The 27,353-nt window shown below is 51.8% G+C and overlaps 1 protein-coding gene across 10 annotated transcripts in view; it reads right to left on the bottom strand.

Moving 5' to 3' along the window:
* Positions 1 to 976: 976 nt before the first annotated feature.
* The window catches only part of NFATC2 (nuclear factor of activated T cells 2), a 143,513-nt gene continuing 117,136 nt past the window's right edge, over positions 977 to 27,353 (bottom strand). For 3 of the 10 annotated variants that reach the window (XM_039864635.1, XM_039864639.1, XM_039864638.1), the window contains exon 10: positions 979 to 2,057. In XM_039864635.1, the coding sequence (XP_039720569.1) occupies positions 2,002 to 2,057 (56 nt within the window). In that variant the 3' untranslated portion in view covers positions 979 to 2,001. Of the gene's footprint in view, positions 2,058 to 9,122; positions 9,211 to 27,353 lie in introns of those variants that run through there. The other 7 variants (XM_039864637.1, XM_039864633.1, XM_039864636.1 and 4 more) reach the window with 5 other exon arrangements.

Consider the following 27,353-nt stretch of genomic DNA (forward strand, 5'->3'; position numbering starts at 1 on the left):
GGCGGGAAAGGTCTCTGGGTAAAGCTGCTTGGATCAGGAACTCTGTAATAATTAGGAAGAATTTTGCATCGCCGAAGCTTTGCAAGAGCCGTTACCTTCTTACTGTCATTGTTTAAAAGAATTTCGCAAAACTCCGTGCTTGGGGTGGCTGGAGAAGAGGTCCCCAGTTGTTGGGGGAAAATAAATGCTCGGACTTGACCAAAAGGTTACAGACAGGTGGATGCAAAGGCCCTAACGTGGACATTCTGTCCTCTGTCTGGGACGCCACACACACCAGGCACAGTCACCAAATCCTGTGCTCCTAGCCCAGCTCGCAGGAGGGTTTTGCCTCTGGGTAACCTTGATGAGAAAGCCAAGACGTAGAAAACCCAAGTGGGCCCTTCACCGCCACGATTCCCTTCTCGGCCTCTGCCCAGCAGATTCGGTTGAGAAATCACGGGAAGGACAGCCTTTCGGAGAATGCTCGGGATGCTCACACTGTGTCGATTACTAGGGAAGCAGCCAAATGGCTGGAAATGAATCCCTGGCTCATCCTGGGGTGTCTGCAGTACATGCAAACAAAACACATCCCGGTGATAAAAACTCACTGAGAACTTCGAGGGTTTTGTGTGCAATAATTGCACAAAAAGAAACAGACTCTAGAGGACCCTGGGTGTGCTCAGTGGTAAGAGACAGCAAGGGGGGGGGGGTGAGTGGGGGGGAATCACACACACCTGGTCATTCGATCTAAGGGACGGGCCCCTGTGAGCGGACCTGCTTCTATCCAGATGAGCCCTGTGCTGGACCTGGCAGCTGATGCAGATGGGTTTGGGGCCCGAGCAGGGCTTTGAATGAGTTCAGGTAAAAACAACCACAGGGCCAACCCCTGAGCTTGAGTGTCCTACTTTGAGTGTAGGCCAGAGAGGGGAGAATTCAGCCCTTTTCTTCCATCCGGGTGGGGGGGGGCAGGGCGGAGGGGAGCACTCACAGAAACACTTCGGTGCTGCCTGCCTCATTCCCAAACCATTTTACTTAAAAATACCTGTACTTTTTGGGGGGGGCGGGGCGGGGAGGGTTTGCTTTAGGCCTTCCGCCATTCCTTCTCAACATTCAATGTACACGCTTGAGATTCTTCTTAACGACTTCATGGGAAAGCACTCTGGCTGTTAGGAAGAAAGCAAGCAGGACCGTCCGAAAGCTGTTAGGTTGCAGGCGGCAGCAGACGGGGCTCGCTCTGCAGCCTGGGTGACTGTCTCCAGTCCATGACCACACGCTGCAGGACGAGGAGCCGCTGGCCGAGAAGGCTCCACCTTAGCCGCCTCGGCCAGCTTTCCGAAGCAGGAAAAAAGTGTACACGTGTCATAACTTAACGCCAAGAAGTTTTAACAGGTGATCTGGTATGGGCCAGACAGTTTTGCTTCAGAATGGGAACTTAAAAAGGAGCCGTGGCCCAGGGGCGGTGGCATGGGATAGCTGACCCCTAAGGATGGTGGTCTGGCGTCTGCATTCCTTCGCTGTAAGCGGACTCGGGCCCCGTTCTTTCTCTTGTTCTGTTGGAGAACCCCTTTCCTTCAAAAGGTACAGGAGCTGTATCTGTGACCTGGAAAAATGAACGCAAGGGCTGGGGTTTAATCACAGGGCCCACGTCCTCCGCCCCCGCCCAGCCCGTGCCCTGCGCTCCGGACGCTCCGTCGTCGGGCGGGTTCCGACGTGCTGTCTCGTTCAGAATTGTGTTTTTGGTCAGCAGGCACTTAAGGTTTGGATGGGACACACCATTAAAAGTCAACCGAGATGCTCTTTGGGATTTAAAACAGAACAAAAACAAATCGAAAGGCAGAGTGTCCTCTCTGGTGTTTCTAGAGAGAGGTGGCGAGCTCTTGAGTCAGAGAGTCAGCTTTCTGCCAGAGCAGCGTCCGGCGTGTGGACTCCGGGCCCGAAGGTGGACAGGAAAGGAAACAGAGGTGAGGGCAGCGGGAGGCTCCGAGGGGTCAGATACGGGAGGTGTCTTGCTAATGGCTTCTTCTACGTCTGATTTCTGGCGGGAGGTCCTGAAAACTCCTTCCTGATAATTTCATTAACTACAAGAGAAGAGAGAGGGAGGGAGGGAGGGAGGGAGGGAGGACGAGTCAGAGGCCACCGAAATCACGGATCACGTTCGCTTTCTAGAACCTAAAGCAATCGGGCTGTTCTTTTAAAAAAACACATTTCTGGTTTCTGCGGTAATGTGTTTAACAATTTTTAACAGAAGAAATGACTTCCTACGTTTTTTTTCCCCCCCCCCGGGCAATAATATTTTGTGATACAGATTTGTCGGTGACAATGTCCAGATGGTTAACTTTAAAAAATCGTGGTGGAAACGGAGCTGGGCTCTCGCCTTTGTATCTAATGCACGTTAGGCTCTTCACCAAACTCCTTCCATCCAGGAAATACCTACTCCGTGACCCAAATAGTTCCCTGACCCGTAAAACATACAGCTCTCCAAAGAGGGGCCTTTTAAAAAGAGTTGGTGAGAACACCTGAGACAAAGACTCGCCATCAGTGGAAACATAATCATTTCTTTCAGCAGAACCAGGTCCCCCCTTTCCACGCCCCCTCCCACCCCCACACGCATTGCCAATCTCCTGAAGGGGAAAGTGTCTTCAGAAGGGCCCTGGAAAATGCAGTCACCCCTTGCCCCAGAAAAATCTGTGGAATTCCTAGCAGAGAACCAAGAATGCAATGCCAGCCACGGGCATCGAGGAGCTGGCTACGTTCCCCATTGGGCCACAAATCTAGGGCACTAGTTCCTGGAACCAAGGCAGCAAGGTGTTAGAGCAGTGGGTCTTGGGGAGAGGGTTCCTTCTGCATTCTTAGAAAGAAGCTGCCATCAGTGGCAGCCCAGGCACAGGGTGTGCACAGGGTTCAGTTTGGCAGTTGGATTCTGTTGACTGGCCCGGGGGGAGGCAGACCCCTTTGGGGTCCCATCAAAGGTAGCTGAATCTCCCCTAAGTTCAGGCACCGAAATCTTCCCACAGCCTCCTCCTCTTTTCTCATCTCAGCCCTAATCCCACAGTTACAGGTGGAAAATTCATGGTGAGGGTTCACTGTTGAGATCCGCTCAAAGTCTCTCCTTGTTCAAGCTGGGGCCTCTGAGGTCCGGGGTGCTGTTCCCAGGGAGACAGACCCCTGCCGGGATGTCTGCAACCCCCATAAGAAGAGGCGAGCAGACAGAAACTGCTGCAGAGCTGGACAAGCCAGGCTTGACTCTCGGCTCCCTCCCTCACTGGCCGCGTGACTTTACCTCTTTGTGCCTCAGTTTCCTCGTCTGTAAAGTGGGAATCGTACTGGTGTGTATCCTTCGGGGCTGCTGTGAGGACGGTAGGGTCTGCGTACATACAAGCTCCTAGCAATGGCTGGTAAGTGCTTTTCAGTAGCCGTTAGTCACGATGGTTAGTGAGGACCCCGCGTTTTGTGTCGGACCCTGAACCCGTTGCTTTGTTTTATGCCCGAAACCCGTCAGTCACCGCTTGCTGCTGTTCAGACGCAGGCTGAAAGCACGTGCGAGGTGAGCGGTCAGGTGCTGAAGGGCTGGACGGCCAGGCAGAATCCCACTTCTGCCACTCGCTGCACCTTGCCTTGGAGATAGAACTGCTCGGTGCCTCAGTTTCCCCATCCGTAAACTGAGTACAGAAACGTTACCCCGCTTCTAGAGTGGAGCTCGGATGAGGTGGCACAAGTGCAAGAAACCACCGCAGTGCCCAGGACCTAGCAGGTGTTGGCCCCTAGTGTGTACGTGTTAGATACGCACGTATGTACTAGAATGTGACACGTGTGTTAACGTGTGAGAATGTTCGTATCAGAATAACAGACATTCTCAAAGTGTGGAAATGGATCCGTCCACGGGAACGCAGAGGATGAACTCACGGATTGGGCTAACCAGCACTGGATGGGCACTCATGGTGTGCCAGGTACCCGCCGACGCCCGGGAACCGCACCCCTGTGACCCCGCGGGGCCTGGCGAGCGGTGGGGCCGGGGGGCGGGGGGAGGCGTGCCCTTCGTGAGGCGGCAGTGAACGCAGAATGCCAGGGGGCGGAGGGGTCACTGCAGCTTCATGCGAAGCTTTCAAAGCCCGGATTCTGAAGAGCTTCCTGTTTTCTCAGCGTAGGAAATGAGAGGGGTCCATCCTTAGTGGGAACTTTCCACAGCCTCAGCTTTCTAAAAATAGCCGGTAGGCAGAGATGGTGGCACCACAGCCCTCACCAAAGGGTCGTCCCCGGGGCAGGGGGGGCGGGCAAGCTGGGAGACCCGTCAAGCCAGCGGAAGTGGCCGTCCCCTCCTGCTTCCAGGTAAAGCTAATAGCACGACCCAGACCCTCACCCGGGTGGGGGCAGGGAGCTGGCTGTGCAGGGGGCACCCACTCAAACCCCGCCGAGAGCTCCCGGGGTCGAGGAACCTTCTCTCTCTGAACCTCAGAGCTTGGCTTCCCTGGCTCTGAACAAGGAGAAAGTTCTAGAGCAGCAATGCTAGCTGGGTGGTAGCAATGGCAGCGCAGCCGCGTCGTCAGTCTGAGAGCTAGGGCCCCAAGGGACCTGCTCCTGCCAGGACCTCGCCTCCCGCTGCACGGCGACCACGCTGCCTTCCATTGTGCCCTGGACCACGTGCCCAGCTCCTGCCCCGGAGCCCGGCCTGGCCCGGCATCCCCGCCCCCTCCGCTTCCCGCCCTCACTCGCTGCCTTCAAGGCTCTGGGAAGCCTGCCCCGGTGGGGGTCTGCGGTGCCCCCCACCCCAACTGCGCACCCCCTTTCCTCCTCCATTTTCAGTTCCGGGCAGCTCAGGAGTGCTCCGTGCGTGTGTTCTCGTTCCCCACTGCCGCCCTAGCCCTCGGACAGTGCTTGGTACTTAGGAAGACCTCAAACTTATTAATCGGTGAGAAAAGGGAAGCTTAGAAAGGGGTTAAGGAGCCTTGGGTCACCCTGTCAGCACTGGGATTTGACCCCTGGTCTGAATGCTTTGCTGAACAATATTCTATGTCACTGCCATCAGCATTTTTCATTCAAGGAATGTTTTGAGCATCTAGCCTGTGTCAACCTTTCCTCCCACCTCTTCCCAAATCGGGCCACAGGCGGTTCTCCAAATAGTCTCTCTCCTCGTCCAAATCCTGACTTCCCTCCTGCCCCTGTTCCTACACCCCCTTTTCCTGGAAGCCAACTCACAGTCCTACCAGGGACCCTCCACTCCCTCCAGAAGCTAGTACAGTTGACCCTTGAACAATGTCGGGGCTGGGGCTCCAAACCCTGCCCCCCTTGCATTTGAAAATCTACATATAACTATTAATAGCCCGCTCTATTCAGTAAGGAAGCCTTACTGTATAACAAACAGTTGATTAACACATATGTTACACGGGTTATATAGTGTCTTCTCGTAACAAAGCTAGAGAAAAGAAAATGTTAAAATCATAAGAGAAGATACATTGACAGTATTTATTGAAAAAAAAAATCCACACACAAGTGGACTTTGCTTTCCAAACCATGTTATGCAAGGGTCAACTGTACCGAATTCTCAAAATGCTTTGCTTGTCCCTCTTGTGCCAGGCTCTGTCACCTGTATCCCCACGGTACCATGCAGGTGCCTAACGCGTGCATCTTAGCCCACCACCAGGACCCCACACCACCAGCCTAGGTCACTTGGTTTAAGGAAGCCGATTCTTCGTCACCCATTTGACAGATGGGGTGTCGATCTACGACTTGTCTGAAGCCTTTTCCCTACGAAAGAGTATAAGCCATTCACACTGACTGAGGGCTAACTACGTGCCAGGGACTGCACTGAGCGCTAAGTTATTTCTCACACCAAACCTAGTCATAGCATCGTGCTCGTTTGATGGATGGAGAAATGGAGACAGGCAGGCCCTCGCCAAAGCGGGCGAAGGGGCGGGCTCAGGACCTGAACCCAGGGCCCATTTCATTAACCCATGTGCTCTGCGGCCGCGTGGCTGGCACAGAGACTGCACTAATAATCTCGGTAGTCGTCACCTTTCTCCTGGGGCCCTGGAGTCCTCTGCATCTAATGTGTGAGTCAGGAAAAAGCAAGGGCGGCCTCTGCTAAGTCAGCGACGGAAGAGGCCGTGTGCCGAGTGGTTAAAGTGGTCACTGAGTGTCACTTTCTTAGAACAGAATTGAGGCCAGTGGGGTTGCGTCTGCCACAAACGCCCCGACCTTTCATTGCCCCTAGGGCACCATCATGAAGACGCTGACCATGAACGTGTCTGTCATCTCAAGGTGGTTTCTGAGCCTGACACCTGCGGCTGAAGCCAGAAGAGAAAAGGTGGACAGATGTACGTACAGAGAAATCATGCACTTTTCTCTTTAAAACTCCAAAAAATAAATCTGTAACATTTTCAGTATACACGACAAAAAGTCATTTCTATATAAAGGTGTTACAAATCAAGAAAGTATAACTATTCCAATAAATGGCTGTGGACATATAGAGCATATACAAGGGGTCACCAAACTTCCTGTGAAGGGCCAGTAAAAATATTTTCAGCTTTGTGGGTCATATGGCCCTTAACTCCTCAGCTCTGCTGCTGTAGCATGGAAGCAGCCACAGACAATACGTGAGCAAGTGGCTGTGGCTGTGGACCAATAAAACTTTATCAAAACAGGCCGGGGTCCAGATTCGGTCTGAGTTGTGATTTAATGACCCCCTAGTATATACCAACGGCAAAGAAAAAAGGGAAAGCAGAGTGTTTTCTTCACCTACTCTTTGGGGGGGTGACAATCTGGGGAAGCCAGTGCCTCTTGTTCATTAGTACTGCTTGTTCATTAGGCAATTCTGGGTTGACTTAGTGTTAAATGTCTGAAAACTGAATTCTGTGAGCATCCCACTCCGCCCCAGGAATTTTCTGATTCACTCGAAGGCCCAGACACCTGCATGCTGACTTCCTCCTTTCAGCTGAGCTCAGAGGTTCTCGAAGGCAGAAGAATGGCTGCTCGGGGTTGCACACAGAAAACCACACATCTGCTTTTAGGTGCAATTTAAGAGCCTCTCCAGGGTTTCTAACTCCGGGCCTTGTCTCCTTAACTGCTGACTTTGGAACTTAATCCCCTGAGAAAGGAGCAACAGGAAGGGAGTGGAGAGACCCCATCCTGCTTCTGTCCCAAACCTCAAGCATGCTTTCTACAGTCTGGTTAGACCACGTGAGTGCCCACGAGAGCCTGGGGCCAGCCACAGGCCATGGCCAGGAAGACACTCAAGCCTGGATGGGAACCGGGGAGGCTGCACGGTCCAGGTCAAGTCAGAGAGTCCGAGAGCCAACAGGGGTGCAGGGCCTGCCCACCACCCTCTCCTTCATCCCGTGGTGCCTTGCTGCATTCATTCCTGAAACCCAGGCTTGGGGCGAGATGAGATGGCTGGCCCAGAAATCACATGACGTGTTTTCTGGGTGCTTCTGCCTTTAGTTCCAACTGCTCGTGGAAAGCTACTCGGAGCCAAGAGTGACCTCCAGGGCCCGAACTGTTTTCTGGGCACCAGGCCTGTTTGTCCCCACTGGCACGTGGAAAGGGCGGAGGAGGAAAGGCGGCCATCGGCCTTCCCGTGACTGTGGGATCAAAACCGGAATGATCTGTCCTCTGAGCACGAAGCTGTCCCAGGGCCCTGCTTTTTGCTGGCTAAGTAACTCCCTAGCGTCCCCTCCCCTCCCGGCCGTCTCTACGTGCCCTGGTGGCGCCTGGGAACGAGCTTTCCAGAGCGGCCGGGCCAGAGTTTAGAGACGCGGTGACAAGGACAAAAAGCCCCTGATGGGCCCACAGACGTGCGTGGGGTCCTAAGAGGCGTTTCGCGGTCCTAAGTCCCCTCTGAGGCCGTGCAGCTCAGGGCCGGCCTGCCAGGGCGGGAAGAAGCACATTGAAAAAGGCCTTTTCATTTTTTGCTTCTCTCAGTGGCTACACGCTCAGCACTGACGTTTCAGCTGCACGTTTGTCATCCCGACTCCTCGGATGCAAAGCCCTCGGGAGGGAGTCCGACATCTGGTGGGCATCCAGCAAATGTTTGCTAGTCCATTGTTGCCTTTGTCTGTTGACAGTGTGTGATGGTCATGGTTGAGAATGTGCCAGAGAAAACGCCCATCCGAGGGTTCCTGCAGCCCTTGGGAAGTGTCTCGGCAGTGGCATCCCAGAGGTTGGGGAAACGTGGTTTGGGACGCCAGCTCCGCCGTGTGTGCTAATAGGCATGGCATCTGTGTTTTCAGAGCGGGCCAGCAGTGTGATGCTTCTGAGGACTTCCGGGTCTGGCCTCGGATGTAATAAACCCACTTTCACTGACAAAGGGACCATTCGAAAGCCACAGCCCCGCGAGCGTGGGGGGAGATGGCAGGAGGCGTGTAAGCCAAGGACACCGATGCTGGCTGCCTTCTGGTGAGTAGCTTAACCATATGTGCTGGGCACTGCGTGCTCACCGATTCTAATCAGAATGGGCGGAGGATGAAAAGCAGTAGCATCTGAACAGCTGAGGCACAGAGAGGTAAAGCAACACCCTCGCTGTCCAGAATCCAAAGTCGAAGGAGGTGGACCTACTGCTTGCAGCTCAATGAGCGGCTCTGCTGAGCTCGGCGAGAAAACCACAACTCCACCCTGGACCCGAGCCGCGAGCTGAGTTGATGAGATCAAGATTGGAAATTACCTCAGCACAGTAAGCTTCAAAAGTAGGTTCCTGAGTTTTCTGATCTACTGCCCTCTCTCTCTCCCCAACACAGAACCCGCCACTGATGAAGTGCCTCCCTAGCTGGATACACCAAGCAAAGTAGACCGAACCCAAAAGGAGCTGGTACGGGGGCGGGGGCAGGAAAACTTGCAAATGCAGGAACATGACATAGCTGCATTCTTCCTGGGACAGGGTGATGGGCCCCTGGGAGAGCATGCAAATTCCCAGAGCCCCACCCTCCTCCCTCCCCAACCTTGAGCTCCAGCCTCACAGACTCAGTGAATCCCAGGGACGTCCCCTTATAAAGCGGTGGGGACCAGCCCTTAAGAGCAGGAAATAGTGTCTGTGAGGATGGACTTCAGGTTGCAAAGGTTTTTTTGACTAAAAAAAAAAAAGAAAAAAGAAAAAAATTCAAGTTAAGGAAACACACAGCTGGAAAACAAAAGGAGAGGCAGAAGATATCGATTACCTTTAACTTTGATTTCTCGGATCAAAGATCACAGTCATTCTGTTTCATAATATGTTTTGTATCCAGCTAAGGTGTGTGTCTATCAGCTCTGAAAAAGATTTGCAAAACCATTTTTGAGAAGAAGAAGAAAAGTCATCTTCTAACTCACGCTAACATTATCCATTTAATGAATATCTCTTAACCTGGGGCCACTCAGAATCCAGGACAGACCGGGACCCTCTGCTATAGTTTAAGCCCGAATTCAGTGTCATCTTAATATTTGTGCCGGAAATCACCCCAAACTAGGGTTAATAATCACTGAGAGGAGGGACTTTGTGCAAAAAATGGGGATCTCTGAGATCGAAGTGCGTCAGCAAGATTACGGTGGTGTTTCTTTTGGTTTGTTTGTTTTTTTTAAGCTAGACAAAACTGGTCATGTCACGAAGTTTCAAATCATGGCCAACTAGTGAGATAAAATGTTAAAAGCTAGCTTCTGCTGTAATCAAGGGATATTAGAATTTCATGAGGGATTTACTCAAATTTAATCCTTCATCCGGCTTTCATGTATGCTAAACTTGACCTCATTTTTTTCTTACCAGTGATAACGACCTCATTAGGCATGCAAATTCCTAAGAATGCAGATTTTCTTCCTATTTTTTTTCAGTCAACAACGAGAAATAGAAGTTCTATTTTCATAGCCCCCTGCCCCATCAGAGCACCGAAGGTACTTAAAAGGAGCTGGGAGCAGTCTACCTCACAAACCATTCAGTTATATCACATTTTCTCAATTTTAAATCACAATAATCTCCCCTCTGTAGCTGTATAACAGCTACAGCTTTCAAAAACACTTGTTGTTTCCATCTGTCTTTCCATGGCCAAATTACAAGCCAGGGTCCATTCTGAGAGCCTGAGTAAGAAACATGTTCTGAGATGAATTTCTTCCAGCGAGTGATCCAGTTTCCACTAGACGCCTCTTTAGTAGCATCATTAGATAAACCAGGATGCTCTTTCAAGGTGAGGCACAAACGCCCTGAAATCTCATCTTCCAGGCACTGAACACTCGGGCAGCGCTTTTCGGCAGTTCCGGGCCTGAACTCCCAACTGTTGGGCTCTGAGAAGTTTCGTTTGCAGGGGTCTGGTCGGGGTTGCTCCCGAGCTGCCGCAGCTCAGGACAGAATAACCACATCCCGTCTCCTCCTCAGCCACTGCTGTAAACAGCTTGGACCATGCATCTCAGGCCACGCCATCTCCTGGAGTGAAATTCCAGGTGGCTGTGGCCCTAAGGCAGTGCCCTCACTGTGTCTGCCTGTCTCTGCTACACCCTGGCTTCTTCCAAACCCAAGGGCAGACGGCACTGTCAACTCACCCAGGGTCTTAAAATACCACCTCTATCCTGACAGTGGCCAAATTCATGTTTTCAGCCCAGACCTCATCCCTGAACTTCAGACTGGGAACTGCCCACTGGGCATCTCAGACGTGGCCAAAACCCATCTCGTAACTCACCACCACCCCTACTTCCCTCTAAAAAATAGCTCCGTTCTACTTGTTCCGACTGTAGGAAGCATGGTCCCTTCTTCGGGTTGTTTAGGCCAACCTTGGTCACAGCCCACATCCCCTCCTTACACCAACGCTTCTGGACCTACCCTCAGAATACCCCCGGAAACTCAGACCTCCGCCACGTCCTGTCTAGATCGCTGCCCTGCTGCCTCACCTGTCACCCCGCCTCTGTGCTGGGACCCCTGGTCTCTGCTCAACAGCCGCAGGCTGGATCCTATTGGAACGTAAGGTAGAGCGTTTGGCTCAGTTGTTACTCCTGAGGAAAAAAACAGCTCCAAAGCTGCTCTAATGGCTAAAACATTTTGACCTTATCCATATGTACCCATTCAAGTAACGCTTAGTAGGTATCAGGTGCCAGGCACATTCCAAGGTCACGCCCTTGGAGCAGCGATTTGAATCGGGGCAGAACCCCAGGCACCAGCCAGGCTCCTAACACCGGCTGGCCAGTTCGTGGTGAGTCTCAGTGGACTCAAAAGGCCAGTCCCAGAGAAGCTGAGCCTGCTCCATTTCCACTCCCTGCCCCTTGTCAACAGAGTTCAGAGAATTTTTAAAGCATCAAACTGATCAGTTTGTCTGTGGTCTTTTGAGGTGCAGCTTCCTGTTTAGTCATGAAGTTTCACTCTTTGTCTCTTGGTGGAAGATAAGCAACCAGAGCCAGAGGAAAGGCCTGTTTTAATTCAACCGAGATCCAGAATTCAGCTCAAGCCCCAGACCACCAGCAGCCACCTCAGTCCTCGGGTGGTGGTTCATGTGCCTTATTTCACCCTCACAACTGTCTCGGGGTTTGGTGCTGTAACGCTCGTTTCTCAGGTCAAGCTACTGAAGGAGAGAAACATAGAATGACGTGTCCAGGAACAGCCTCCTGGTGCTGGGCAGAGCCAAGATCGGGCCTCAGCACTCCCGTGTTTAGAGTCACCATATGCTAGGTGACACCAATAAACCCTCCCAAAGACAGGTTGGCCTTTGTTGGTGTCACCTAGTAGTATATGGTAGGGAGGGAGGCCTCTGGTCCTAGAATCACTGCCCCATCTGGTGGTCTTTGACGCTATAGCTGAAGACTTATACAGTGATGTTGCATTTTTACAACCCTAGGCACAAATCAGTGAATCCTCCCACTGGTCTTGTGGATGAGACGATCATTTCACTTATGGATTGGAAATGGTTCACCGATTAACCAACACTGATAGTTAACATGAAAGCATAAGGTGTCGACAAATAAAATACAGAGAAATACAGCCTTGACAGGCAAAAACACAGACCCAAGAATCTGTCACCTTGACAAAATATACCGCTGGCTTCCAGGCTTCTGAGAGCACAGACGCGCATGTTTCAGTGAGATGGAATTTGGTGGAGAGACCTGTGTGCACCTGTGTCATGAGCTGCTGGCAACTAGACAGACTGGTCTAAGGCGCATTCGGTTCGATGGTCCTACAGCGCAGATACCGACGTCCCTCCCAGCGGGCACAGAACATGCTGCCACCTTATCCATCCTCCGCTTTGTCCACAATTACACGTCAGCTTACAACCGAGGGAGAAACAGCCTGGACTTCCTCCAAGCCAAGCTGCCCCAGCGAGGAAGGACTCAGCGACTGTGTCAACTCAGACCGGAGGCACGCTCACCCCTCTGCCCAGTCCTTTTCTGCAGTTCAGCAGAGTTTCTCGTGACGGCACGCAGCCAGCCCGCGCCTCTCCCCTCACGCAGCCACCCAGCTCGCAGGTAGCGACCACAGGCCGGAAAGCGTTCTAAACAAACCACGGCTTGCTTCCTTGTCCTTCTGCCGTTGAGTCATGACCTTGACCCCAAAACTCTGCTGAGCGGCCTCAGCCACAAAGCATTGCAAAATAAATTGTTGTTTTTTTTTTTTTTTTAAACAAAAGAGAAACAAAAGAAAAATAATTGTTGCTACATCCAATGGAGACTCTGGAAAGAAACAGTGATCCAAACCCACAGAGCAGCCTGTGACCACAAATGAGATGATAAAATAAATACCTAACTGTTCGAGAAGCCATCCTTCTGCTTTGGGGTGGAGCGAGTCACCAAACATTTATGTTAAGGTATCTGAGTTTACTTATTCTTGCTCACGCATGAAAGATGGAACTGAGGCTGGGGTAGGCGGGTCGGACCCTCCAGGTAGGTCAGCAGGTGGAAGTCTGGAGGAGCAAGAAACACTTCCATCCATAGCCACTTTCCTCATGTCACAGAATAGCACAAAACGTCCTTGTGGCCTCTCGCAGGAGGTCCAACCCCCTGGTGTGCCCCACGAGACCTTTCCTTCGAAAATCAGCATGGCCCCCTGCTGCTTAGAAGGAGTTCACTAGATATTTATCGAATCTGCCGGCCTAGCCTCTGCCTCACCATCCCGTAAATTCACCTCCCAGATCATTCTGTGCCCTCCCCACATGTCGTGACCAGCTCAAAGCACAACCTTCCCCAACAGACAACCACACACGTGCACACGTCTCCTAAGCCCATCAGAAGCCTGTCCTGTAAGGAGGCATCCTGACCCCTCCACACTCCCTTCTCATCTGTCTTATGTCTTGAAATTTCCCCTGCGCCCCCAGAGACTCCAGCCACGTCTGTCTCCCTCTTGAGGCCCTCAGGTGTGAGAACTGGTTGACCTGCAGCTGCCTGGGCACGTGGGCCTGTCCACATGTGCACCTGGCAAGCCCTCAGCATGGGGCTCAGCCTTGGACAAGCCCACCTAGCTGCCCACCATCCTGGGGGAGGGAGAGGGCAGGTGCAGGGCCAAACAGCCTCCACCTTCCCGGTCCAGCCAAGGGCCTGCGGCGTGAGTAAAAGCAAGATAAACCAGGGACCGCCTGGGCCAGCCAGCCCACCCCTCCTAAGCTCACAGGCGAGAGAAGCCACATGCTGTCTGGAAAGGAATTCCACCTGGTCCAAAGATTCACAGGTCCAGCTCCAGCATCATCGCTCTCCACTCAAAGCCTGCCCGGAGTGACGGAGAAGGACTGCGTGTGTATGTGGCATTACACCAGGTGTCCCTAAAATACATTAACTTTCCCAGGACATGCAGACAGAGCCATAACTCCTGACGCATCCCCTTGACCAAACCTTCCACCCATACAGTCCCTGCTATAGACTGAATCGTGTCCCCCAAATTGCTGTTGGAGCCGTGGGGAGGTGATTAGGGCTATATCCAGCCATGGGGGTGGGGCCCTCATGGTGGGATTAGTGCCCTCAGAAGAGGAGGCTTCAAAGAGCTCTCTGTCTGTCTCTCTGCCACGTGGGGGCACAGAGAGAAGGTGTCCATCTGAGGAGGGCCCTCGCCAGAACCTGACCATGCGGGCACCCCAAACCCAGACTTCCCACCTCCAGAACTGTTGAGAAAATAAATTTCTGTCGTTTAAGCCACCCAGTCTGTGGCATTCTGTTACGGCATCCTGAACTAAGACAGTCCCGTAAGCACTGTTCTACCAAAGTATCTCCATTTCCGTCCACGTGGTAGGCGTCTGCCAGCGAAGCGACCACCGTTGCAAGGTTACAGCCCAGGTGAAGTGATTTGCCCAAGGTCGTACTGCTGGTCCGCAGGAGGGTTTGAACAAAGTGCGGGCGCTGCCGCCGCGGCCCCAGTTCCCACCGCCACACCTTGGGGCGGTCGGGCTCTGTGCCGGGAAGGCACCCCCCTCCCCTCTTTGCTGTGCATTCAAATCCTGCTTCTGCGTCCGCACCCAGAGTCAGTGCCACCTGAGTCTCTCCAGCCAACAGCCCCTTCTCCAATCTCCACCCTCCCCTGGCCTCACAAATGCAGCCTTTCCGTGTCTAAGGTTGTACGTCTCTGAGGATGGGGCCACAGATGGCTCGGTGCAGGGGCTGAGCTCGGTGGTGAGGGGCACGCCCCTCAGGGCAGAGTCACAGAGAAACACACTGTTGGCAGCCGGACTGCTGGGGTTCAAATCCCAGTCAGCCACGTCCTGCCATGGACTTGAGGCGAGCCCCAACCTTCTCTTCACCTCCCCTGTAAAAAGTGGCTAATAATTGTTCCTGACCATTTCAGAGGGAAGCGGTGAGTCAGCATGTGGCTGGTGCTGCAAACAGAGTCTGGCACACAGTAAGCACCCCACGTGTGTTGAGGGGATGCAAGCTCACCCTCTGTAAAACGGGTATAATAATGAGCATCTCAGATGTGCAGTGGCTACAGCCGGCACGTGCCGAGCTAATGAGAATCGTGTTCGCAGCCGCTCCTGTTCTCGTGGTTGATGCGTATTAGCCCACCCCACAGAGAACGTACAGTTAACGGAACTGACTGGACGGCCAGGCCACCACCTGTCACCAAAGCACTTTCACCCTGGAAGCCATGTCTGCATTCTGAGAGTGGGTGGATCTGAAGTCAGCCATGCTCTCAGAGATGCGTTTTCACATCCTGCCAAGAGGGCCCCCCTCCTTGGCCACCCTGCACGGTGCACTGGCTGCCCTGGGCCAGCGACATGCACAGCAGCCCTCTGAGTCACCAACATTCTGCAAACCAGAGGCCTCCGGAAGCCAGCCCAGGCAGCAGGCCCGCACAGCACCCAGCCACCCAGACACCTTACCAGCAAGGCTTCGGAATTTACGAGAAAAATGCCCCATGCCGCGTCCCAAACTGTCCCCAGCTCTCAGGATGAGTAAACATGGCAGTTCTGAGGCTCTGGTTTCGAGTAAGAAGCTGAGGTGCTAGCTGGGAGGAGGGCATGCTGCTGGCAGATGGTGAAGGCAGAGGAGCTTGCAGCCAAAGAGGCGCCAAGCTCCCAGGTGGCAAGAGGAGGGCACCAGCTAGTCTCCAGGGACACACGTCCATCCTGCTCTGGACAAGCAACGCGAGACGGGGCACGTCCCCGAACTCAGCTTCCTGGGGCCTTCATCCCGGCACCCTCCCCCAAGCCCACCTCCTTGTCAGCCTCCATGATTCCCGACTCCAAATCCACACGCCACGTGACCCCATCAAGGGGCCAGGAGAGCAGTGCCCGCAGGCAGGGAGCCGAGAGCCGCTCCTCAAGGCCTTGAAGGGGGCGGGGTGGGGGACATGCTCATTGCCGCAGTTCCCAGAGCACAGGTGTGCCCAGGCTGATGAAGCGATATTTAGTGGGCACCTGTGTAGGCTCCATGCTGTCACATGCCTCGTCTCCTTCATGACACACCGACAGTCCCGTTAGCACGTGCCGGTGCTCACAGAAGCCTAGCATTAGACAGATCCCCGATGGACACAGCCATTTGGTCGCACATGGTTACCATGGCAATGGACCCCAGTTTGGGGGCAGGGGTGGCATGGCTCAGGCTGCAAGGACCCTGTATCCTGAAGTCCATGGCATGGTAACGTCAGCCCCTCACTAGGTTGTAATAGCCCGTGAGGGCGGGGACCTCACTTCTCATTCACTGCCACATCCCCAGCACCCAGAATGGAGCCCGGCACATAGTAGGTGCTCAGTAAAAAATCCACGGAGGGATGGTCCAGAGAACGAGGAACCACAGACCCCTAACTGATCGGATTTAACCAGACTTCGCCATCAGGTCTGGCTTTCGACGGTCTCTAGGAGTTGGTCTGAAACCCTTGGCTGCTGGCAGTAGCTGAACCAGAGGGGACGTGGACCCTCAGCAATGCCAGGGAGCCCGCGTCACCCATGTGAGCACACCGCCCCCCCCTCCCCGCATGAGCCTCTTCACCAGTCTGCTTCCTGGGGACTTTAGGGTACACAGATAGGAGAAGGGACAGTAAATAGGACCACAGCAGGGAGGGGTAGGGAAAGAGGGACAAAGAGATGTGGGTGGGACAAAGGAAGAGACAGGAGGAGGTGGCACGGGGTGGGGGAGAGGGGCCTAGGGGACAGTTGTGGGATGTGGGAGAACAGGGAGAAGAGACACGGGCCTTGTGTCCAGGCATCAGGGCTCCCGTGCCAGCCACTGTGGCAGCGTCCCCAAAGGCCGTCGGCCTGTCCTTCCCAGAGAATCCAAAAGGCCACAGGTGCCCACAACTTGCTTCCCAGACCTCTGCAGCTGGGGTGCACACAGGGTGCAGTTCTGACTAAAGAGACATCGGAGGAAGTCAGCAGGGACGAAGGCCTGGGGGGAAGGTGCGGGAGAGCCCGCCTGCCTGCTCAGACGCCGGAGCAGGAGGAGGTGAAGCCTGTCACTGCCCACCGAGGTCGCCGGTGGCGGTGGGGAAGATGCTGCTGTCACTCACGGAAGGCGGGCTTGGGGGAGGGTCCTGGGTCCGGGAGGCATCATGGAACAGCTAGCCGCACCTACCCGGAAACTCCCCCCGCCCACTCCAACCTCCCGTGATGTTCGAAACAATGAACTGCTTTTGGCTAAGCCTCTTATTGTCAGCTGTTTTTTTAGTTGTAGATGAAACCTCCTGATAGAATTATCATCATTCGATTAATTTATATAGCACTTTCTATAAAGCACTTGGCGTATATTTATTTAATCCTCACAGTATTCCCATGAAGTGGGTATTGACTGTCCCCCATTTTACAGATGTCGAAACTGAGGCTCAGAGAGGTTAAGTCACATACCCAGGTTAGGCAGCTACTCAGTAGCAGAGCCTGGTTCAAACCTACAGAGCCTGGTTCAAGCTGCTTACAGATGGGAATTATTCTACGATTACTGTCTGGAAGCCAGAACCTGCTTCTTCGAATGCAACTGTAAACAAAGACTGGTCCTTGGGAGACCCTAGCTTTTTTCAGGGTTTCACAGCAGAAATCACCCATAGAGTATGTGAGAAAAAAGGGAGGTGAGCTAAGATACGTGTTGTTTGCTCTAATTAACCTGGGGATGAGATTTAAGAAGCAAAGAGAGGCTTGGCCGTCTTGAGACCACGATGCCAAGCCTGGGGCACATACCTAACAGGTGAGATGGTGCCAGTGCATCACAGGACTTGGACTAGCGCCAAGGCCTGGGGTTCAGAAAGAGATGGCAGCTTCCCAGGTACGACCGGAGGCCTCTCAGCTCACTTACACTTTTCAGAAGAGGAGGAAAGTTTAAGCTCACGTCCCTCAAAACCACTAGCAACCTGTGTTTCTAGACCCAGGGAACCCAAGCCTCGCTGTGGTGTCAGCCTGATTCTGGCACTGGGCTCTGGGGACCACCTGCAGGGCACCCTCTCTCCATAGAAGTACAACCGTTTTAACCTCCATAGCCGGGGCCTGTCTCATAGGGAAATCAGGTCATCCCAGAGGGTGAGGGGTGACGGGCTGCTGGAGCACAGCTATCCACAGCAGGAGCCTGGGTGCCAGGGACACCCACGGGCCTCCTACTCAGAATTCCATTTTGATGGATTTCCACCCGCCAGCCCGACACATTGCTGGGACCCGGGATCTCACCTGGCCTCAGGAAAGGCCAGTCCTTTAAGGTCGAAGGTTACATACTTCTCCCTCCTGTCTGTCCTCTGCTCCCCTGCAGCCCTCCTTCCTACTCGCTAAGCACGCCAAGCACACGCTCACCCAGGGCCTTTGCACTTGCTGTTCTTTCTACCCAGGATGTGTCTTCCCTAGATATTTGCAAGGCGCTCTCGGTGAGATCTCTGCTCAAACGTCACCTCCTCTAGAATGTGCCCCTTACTAGGACAGCGGGCCTCCCCGCCACCCGCCATGCTCCATTACCCCCCGCCCTGCTTGGCCTTCTCCCATTGCCTTTAGCTCTACCTGGTTCCATCATTTCGGTGTAGACTACGAGCTCAGTGAAGGCAGAGCCTTTGTGTTCACTGCAGTGTCCTCAACTGTGAACAATAAATCTGTTGGATGAATGGATAAGTGAAAGAGGGAACAAATGAATGAACCCACTGTGGCTTCTGATTACTGGCAACCGAGCGTTGACTTCGTCATGGCAAGACGTGGAGAGAAGTGATGCTTGTCTCTACAGAGCTGATCCCAAGAGAAGGCGAGAAGTCACGCTTTGCTGTCTTAAGGGAGAAGCAAGGACCTCTGAGCGTCTGGTCATACTGTCACCCGCATGGGGCCCCCTCTGACTAGTGGATTCTTGGCTCAGAAGTGTCCCCCTAGAGCACCTAGCATGAAGCATAGCGCACAACGGGACTGTTAAGCCATTCCACAAATGGGGTTGAGGCAGGAAGTGGGATCTGGAACCCTAAACCTTGGTTTTCCACTCGGTCCGACTTAACGGGGGAGAGATCACATCTCCGTTTGTGAACAGCTCTGTCCTGGGCCCATTTCATACGTCAGCTGGGATGCGGCTAGAAATTGCCAATGAAAAGACGTTACTTAGCAGGAGGCAGCTTTTAAACTGGAAACGCTTAGAGACGTGAGGGTCAGTCTTTCCAACTAAAGTCACCATCATCCCAACCCTGAGCAGGTAGCCAAGCTTCGAGGGGGAGAAGGGTCATGGGGCCACCGTGAGCTCATCAGGTGGCATCCCAGCCCGTGAGGCGGGGTAGGTGGCCAGGAGCGACAGCAAGCCCCTGTGCGAGGTGGCTCTATTTTTTTTTTTTATCTGTTATGAAAAGTGGACTTGAGCAGATTTTAGGGGGAAAAAAACACACACAGAAACTCAGTACTGTACATCATCCATTTTTCCTTGATAGTTGAAAATTCAACTATCTAAGGTTGAAGTAAAGATGTGACATCATTCTGTAGAGCCTGAGACCTGACTCTAACGTGTCCGTAGACAAGCATAAAGCCGAGAACATCCACGACACTTCTGGGGAACAAGCTGGTGACCAAACCTACCAGAAATCAAGACTATCTACAAAGCCGCTGTAACTGAGAACTATTTCTGGGGACAGACAAACTCATCTGTGGGACGGAGCCGAGAGACCAGGAAGAGGCCCGAGCTTCTATTGAGGTGGATTATAGGCCTGTGGGGAAGACATGGACTTCTCGACAGGTGGCCTGGGACCACTAGTTATCCATACGGAAAACAATGAAATTAGAACCTAACCTCAGACTGGACACACATACACACAAAAATCCATTCCAGGGGGACCGCAAACTTAAGTGTGAAAGGTAAGACTGAACCGCATCTGGAAGACAATATAGAAGAAGCTCTTTATGACATCAGTGTAGAAGACTTTCCAAAACCAGTACTCCAGACCTGAGCACGTCAGAGTCGCCTGCTGGAAGGCTTGTAAAAGTGCAAATTGCTGCCTGTCCCCTCCCCACCCAGGATTTCTGAGTTTCTGCTGTGGCAGGTCTCAGGGTGAGGCCGGAGAATTTGCACATCTAACAAGCTCCCAAGTGACACCGAGACTGCCAGCCTGATGACACATTGTAGATAGCACCGTCCCAAACTACACTCGAAAAGCTCAAACCTTTCTGAAAATAAATTTAATTGCATTAAATGTTTCTGTTCATCTAAAGATACTATTTCATACACGAGCAACGCAAAAAAAAATTTAAAAATCTCACAGTATGAAACGTTGGGGGTGGGGCAGAGAGCCACACGGTCACTTCTGTGCTGCTGAGTATAAACGCCAACAACCGCTTCAGGAGACAACTCGGTATCGTCTGCTGAAGTGGCCGGTGTGCACGCCCGGTGACCAAGCAATTCATTCCGTAGGTACAACCCTACAGAAACTCCTCTGTGTGCACGCACCAGGAGACAGAACATTCTAGAAAGCACCATATGTTATAGCAAAGGGGGAAAACCTGGAAACAACCAGCCTCTGTCAATGTGCCTGTCTGGTCACAGGTGTCAATAAACGATGCTGGTGGCTGGTGCGTCCTTCCTCTGTCCTAAAAAATCTACGTGCATCAGCCATTCCACGTTCACAAGGCCCGCGAGGAGGTGTTATTATTTTTGTTGCCATTTTGCAGTTTAGTAAACCAAGGCTCAGGGAGCTGAAGGGGCTTGTTCAGAGTTGCACAGCCTGGCCAGGATCTCAATGCAGGCGGCGATTCCGGGGTGCAAACGCAAAGCCGCTTTACCCCGCTCTCCTGGTGTTTCGTGGGAAAGGCAGGAGCTTTTTGTTCAGGCCTAAAATGATCAGCGTTAACCACTGAAGTTCAAGGAGGACCTGACTGCGCCAATTTATTTCTCCTGCCCACACGAGCTCCTGGCCCTGGGCCGTTTCTCTGCACACACACGCACACACACAGACACAAAACCACACACAGCCATCCATATTACAGACCACAATCCAAGTTACCAAATCGACGCTCCTTGACTTGTTTTCTGCCTGGCACAAAGTAGGCACTCAGCAAGCATGCTGGGTGGCAATGGCTAACGTGCAGGAAATTTGGGCCAAGCTTACCAAAACAGAAACTAGAGGCGCCAACGTGCCCGTGAAAACATCGCACCCCATTTTTCCCTAGGAGACCCACTGGTAGGGACAGCCCCTCTTGGAAATTTGAAGCCCCCACAGGAGGGGTTCCAATCTTATCGGCCGTTCCTGTTTCGGCTGGAATTACTTTACACAGTTGGCTTTCCTTCCTGCCCCTCCATGAACATCAGAGGGGACCTTGAAAGGCTAAGAACTCAGAGTGGCAGGTACCCCACGGCCGTGATCTAGAGTCTGACTCTAGGAAACTCCATCCAAGGTAGGCCTGGCCACAGCCATGCGCTAAGAGGCCATCTAGGGTGAGCACCTGTACCCGAGTGCTGGCCTCAAACAGCTAGGGGCATTGGGCTGGAGGAGGGGCCAGAGCCCGAAGGGGTGGCGACTGCAGAGGCGTCAAAAGCTCGTCCCCAGACCTTTCTCGCTAATCAGAACAGAATTGGAAGCCAGCCCGGAGGCAGCAGGTAACCCTTTCTCTGAAAGGCGCTGGGGGTGGGCAGAAGGAAGTTTCAGTTCCTAGGCTGAGGCGTGAATTTCTCAGAAGCCTGGCAGCCTGGAAAACACAGGGCTGGTTTCTGTTTTCCGCTCCCAGAAACGCCTGGAACCACAGCAGAAGGGAGGCCCCACTGGCCGGGCCGGGAGAACCCTGGCAGGGCCGGGGATGCAAACACCGCGCGGCTGACAGAGGAAGCCTGGGCCAGCCCGATGCCCGTTCCCAGGTGTCCCCTGCCGCCTCCCGCTCTCCACCAGCTGCGCTCCCGAGGACACTATCTTCAGGAGGCACAGGGAGCTGGAAGGTAGCAGCCGGAATAGGGGGCACGTGTGCCAGCTGTGCCGGCCTCTTGGCATGGAAAGGGGGAGCGAGCCTGCAGGTCTCCCAGCAAAAGCAGCGCCTCTGAGTCCAAAGCGAGCCCACGCCAAGCACAACAGCATAACGAGGGCATGGGAGGGGAACGCAGCGAGACACCGGGCTGAGGGTGGCTGCCCTGCCTCCTGCTCCTGGGGTTGCACAATCGTTTCCATGGCACTTGGTTTTGCTGTCACAACAACCTCAGGATGGCCAGGGCCTGGGCAGTGCTGCTGGCTGGAGGTGAGACGTTGATTTTCTAGTGCACCCAGCATCCAGCACATTTTGGAGGGCCAGCTGCAGCCTGGTCTTCGACCTCCGCGTCTGTCCAGTCCACGGGACAGTCGAGGCCTGGAGGGCGTGGCGTTGAGGGGAACCCGGGGACCAGCTGGAGCCCCCGCCCCATTCAGGTGGGGATGAACATCCCTCACTGAGACCCCGCAGAGTCCCAGCGGGACACTGAGGGCACCCAGCACCTTCTCTTCTGGAATCTCCAGGCCAGATCATGCTAAACAACTAAAATCCCCCACTGCTCACAGTAAGTGTAACTTAAACACCGCTATAAAGGTGGAAGGTGACTGGCCTTTCATTAAACACTTATCACTCCATTTTTGTATTTGTCTTCCTGGATTTAGAAGTTTATCCCTCTTCCTCCACCCCAACACCCTATGCCCCTCGTCCCCTGCCCCTACACCCACACCAAGTCTCCTGAACATTTATCAGGCCTTTTGAAAAGCCCGCGGTCCCAGGTTCCACAGCTGTCCTGCCGAGGCCTGAATTCCAGGACCAGCGCTGTCTCCTCAAGCTGTTATGTTCTGTCGGACCTTGTTATCAGTGCCACAGATTTTTTTTTTTTAAATTATCATTCACACTCCTGAACTCCCAAAGAAACGTGCGGCCTCCTTCTTAAAAAACACCGATAAAGAATATCTACAAATGTACTCTCTGGCTGTGTGACCTTAGCACAGTTACTCAACCTCTCTGAGTTATAGTTTCCTCGTCTGTGGGATAGGAATAATAATAGTACTTGCCTCACAGGGCTGTTGTGAGGATTAAATGAGTTAATATGGTAAAGTCTTAGAAGAGTCCCTGGTATGCAATAAGTACCACCCAAGTATTAGCTGCTATTACTATTATTTAAAAATAAGTATTACTTTAAGTCATTTAAAACTCAGGCAGTGTATAATCTCCATTTCATTCCTGGATATTCATTCAACCCCACGAAGATTTGGTGAGCATCTTATGTGCAGGGAGCTGAACCAAGCTTTGAGCAAAGAGGGACGTTAGCAAGTGTCGTCAAGGACCTACTGTGTGCAAGGTCGGCGCAGGGGCACAGGTCAGAGACATTAATCCTTGCCACCCAGAGACGAGGACTTGAGCAGTGGAGGAAAAAAATCTGTAGGAACACCTAAAAGGAGTATGTGAGAAATCGCAACTGTGAGGACCATGTCCCCAGGACTCAGAAGAAGAGAAAGAAGAGTTTAGCAGAGCATGGAAACGCTGGGCAGATTTCAAAAGGCACGAGAGAGACGGGGTGGCATCCCAGGTGTAGGTTACGGTGGGGCAAAGATTCAGAGGCAAGAAAATCGCAACAGAGCCGCATATCGTCGTCCACTCAACGCTGAGAAGCAGGATTACACATCTAAATGGTGGGACACACACCCCTAAGAGGAACTAAGAATTTTCTAATTTCTAAATTCCCATTTTTTTACACTAGCCTCTAGGGTCATTTCTAGGACCTGAAATGTGTCCTCCAAATTTTTTGTTGTTGTTGTTCTTTTAAGTAATACACGCATGTGGCAAAGAAGAAAATCCAAAGGAAAAGATCCCCTTCTACTCCCGCCCCCAGCTGCTCAGTACTGCCTTGTGTGGCTGTATCTTATTAATAGACACTGAGGTCATTTCTGGGCATCTGCTCGTATGAACGAGACTACAATCAGCATCCTGCACCCCACACTCCGCAGGGTGTCCCGATGGCCCGGGCCAGGGTCCCTGACGATGAGGCTTATTGTGGTGCCTGAGCAGAGGGCCTCAGCCTGGAGCTGGCGAGGACATATTAAAGAAGCGTTGTCTGTTCTGTTTACGAACTGAATCTAGATCACTGGCTCACACACGTGCCTCCGACAGCTCAGCCTGTGGGCCTCCAGCTTTGCGATCTGAGTCAAATCACTCTCTCTCTCCTCGGCCTGTGATGCGGAGATGCTAATTAGTCTCAGCCTTCCTAAGGTGCTCATTAAGGATGAGAGACTGTCATTATGTTTTAATTATTTCCTGTACTTGCCGGCCTGGCAAACATACCCCCCAAATGGCAACCTTCCACCTGCCAGCAGCTTCCATTCTCTCCCAGAATCGAATCCAGACCCCCGGCCGTGGCCCGTGAGGCCCTGCGCAGTCTGCCTGCCCTCGAAACCTCCCTCTCGCTCGTCACCTGGTCATACTATCAGCAACACCAGATCTCTTTCTGTCCTCCACACAGGCTTCTTCCTAGCTCCGGGCCTTTGCACATGCTGTTTCCCACTGCCTGGAATCCCCTCTCCCACCTCCTCCGTCAGCTCTCAGATGCAGGTCACCTCCTCAGGGGGGGCTGTCCCCGTGCCTCCTTTGAAATTACTCCCTCCCCTACCATCACCTTCTTTATTTTATCCAGAGGGCTTAGTCTCATCTGAAATTCTTATTCTTTCTTGGTTGACTTATAATTAACAACCTTCCCCACCTAGAAAGCTTTGCTGGGGAGAAGCCTCCTTCCCTGAATTCACTGCTGTCCCAGAACCTGGCATGAAGCCCAGCACACAGTAGGTGCTCGGTGAATTTCTGTTCTAAGAAGGAATGCATGAACAGGCACCAGGTAACCAGAAGCGAACCAGGAAGTTAAATTGTCCAGAAAGGGTGCTGCCTGGTGGGTTCCTGAGGCAGCCAGCCCACCAAGGCCATGCTAAAAGAGGCTGCGTCCACACCGCCAACCCTCCCCATGATTTGTGGGGCATGTGATAGTCTATAAATTGCTTTCCATACTTGCTTCACCGAAGGCCACAGGCAAAGCAGGGCCCCAAGTCAAGCTTCCTTTGACAACTACTCATCAGCATCTTTTGACCCTGAAGCCACTGTCCTAGGCCCTCTCCAGGGAATACACTGTGCATGGCAAGAAACTAGTTCCTGGTGGCTTCACACACCCAGAGAGTTCTAAGAATTCTCCAGTCTACAAATAACAGGCTTTTTTCCTACAGCAGACACCCTGCCCCGTTCCAAAAATAACATATAGTTTGGTCAACACTCAACATTATAAAGCTGTTGTTTTCACCAGAATCAGGCACTAAATCCTTGAACTTGTGCCTCTTAACTGGTGGCAATTCTCCCCCACCCCAGGAGACATTTGGAGACATTTTTGGTTGTCACAATGCGGGGGGGTGGGGAGGCTATGTGCTCCTGGCATCTGGCAGGTGGAGGCCAGGGGTGCTGTTAACATGCTGCCATGCACTGGACGGTCCCCATGACAGAGAATGATCTGGACCCAAACGTCACCGGTGCTGAGTTTGAGAGACCCTGCTTTAGACAAAAAGGTAACGAGAAAATGTTTGGGGTTCCTGGACTGACCCTGAGGAAAAGAGCTCCCTGGATTTGGGGAGAATCAGCAATAAGTGGACATTTAAGGCCTTTTAGATCTTTTTCATGGTACTATTACCAGCTGACATTATAATATAGATCTATTTAGCTGTTTGCTTGGTTCTGCAGATAGGAGGTAAGCTCCATAAAGGCAGGGACTCCATCTGTTTCACGTACCTCCATGCCCCCAGGATCTAAAAAATTACACTTGGCACATGGGATGCGTTCAACAAATACTTGCAGAATAAACTCCTAAGAATATTAAAGAATACAAAACAGCCAATCTTTTGGGAGCTATTTTCCCATTATGATCATCTTCCTGTACAGACTCAAACCTATTCTCCGTGTCTTCCATAATAACAGGTTTTAACTCTGCACCTGGTCAAGTAATATAAATATCTAAACTACATTTCCCAGCCTCCTTTGCAGCTCAGTATGATCACATGATAAGGTTCTGACCCTTATCATGTGATCATACTGAGCTGCAAAGGAGGGATATATGTGATTCCCGGGTTATGCCCTTATGGGAAGGGGCATGCCCTCCTCTCTCCTTTCCCTCACCATGAGAAAGAAATCATCTTAAGATACCGTTACCTTGGGTTTCAGTTAAAACGTCCCCCTACATCCTAATCAATACATAACTTTCCCCTGCCCTGCAAACTCCAGCTACTGTTAAATGATTCTTAATGACCGCTCTATGCTGCAAGGGATACACCTCAACCAGCCAGCACCGAAGAGCTATTTATGACTTCCCTTCACACATGCAGGGGATATAACCCTTAAGCTACATGTAGGATTCCTTCTTCCCGGAAGCCTCGGAATATCTAAGTGCATTGCTAAGCCAGTGGAAAGAAAGAGGAAGTTATATTATCTAGATCCATCCAATGATAAGGACAAAAGGAACTACCCCAAAAAAGCCCATTAAAACTTTAAAACATCAATTATGCTTAAATATATGAGTTCATAATGGTGCACACACACACACACACATACACACAAAACTCTAATTGATCACCATTTGGTCATGTTAATGAACCAACCCATTATTTTAAAATCTAGTAAGTAAAGGGAAAGAATCAAGCATTCATTCTGCTTGTTCTATATGAATTCGACCATTGTTGATGAAAGGAAGTTTCTCTTTATAGAAGTTTTCCAGCTGATAGAAGAGGAGAGGAAGACAGAATTAAAATAGAATATCACCATTTTGCAATTAATGTACCAGTGAATTAATGGAGCTAGGCACTGACTATCAACAGCTACTAACATCACTGAGAGAGAGGCAACCTGACATCATGTACTTCTTGACAAAAGGATACGCCACCACCTGTGAAGCAGTCTTGCAAAAAAACATTTGAACCTGAGTCAATTAAGCCTCTAGAATGAACTGCCAATTTACAGGAAATACAGAGGACAGAGGACCATGCTAAACTTTACTATGGGGACATAAGTGGTAAAAACCAAACTATGAGAAATTTTACAGGATAAACAATCTGTTTTTTTTCAACAACTAATAATGATAAAAAAAAACAAAAAGTTATGCTATTTAATATAGACAGAGAACCCCTAGACTAAAAGAGACTTAGAAACCAAGGCATCCACTTGTAATGAGTGGGCCTGGCCTGAATCTGGATTCAAGCTATAGTAAAAATACAACAAAAGAGAAAAAAATCTTCATGATATGCATACAAGAACCATACACGGACGTTTAAACTGGATATTTCATGGGCTATTCAGTTCCATGGATAGATTAAACACTGGATATTTCATGCTATTAAGGAATTTTCACTGTTTCATACTTGCTAATGGTATTATTTTCAGAATCACATTTTTTTAGAAATACATATGATTTTACACATGAAATGCTATAGTTTTAATATCTAAGATTTCCGACGTCTAGGATTTGCTTCGAAATATAAGAAATGGAGGTGGTAGATGACAGTGCTGTAGAAGAAACCAGATTGGCCACGAGCTGATAACAGCGGAAGCTGAGGGGTGGGCACATGGGTACCTTGTGCACTCTAC

The sequence above is a fragment of the Pteropus medius genome, unplaced genomic scaffold (assembly GCF_902729225.1).
Source record: "Pteropus medius unplaced genomic scaffold, Ma_sr-lr_union100, whole genome shotgun sequence".
NCBI lineage: Eukaryota > Metazoa > Chordata > Mammalia > Chiroptera > Pteropodidae > Pteropus > Pteropus medius.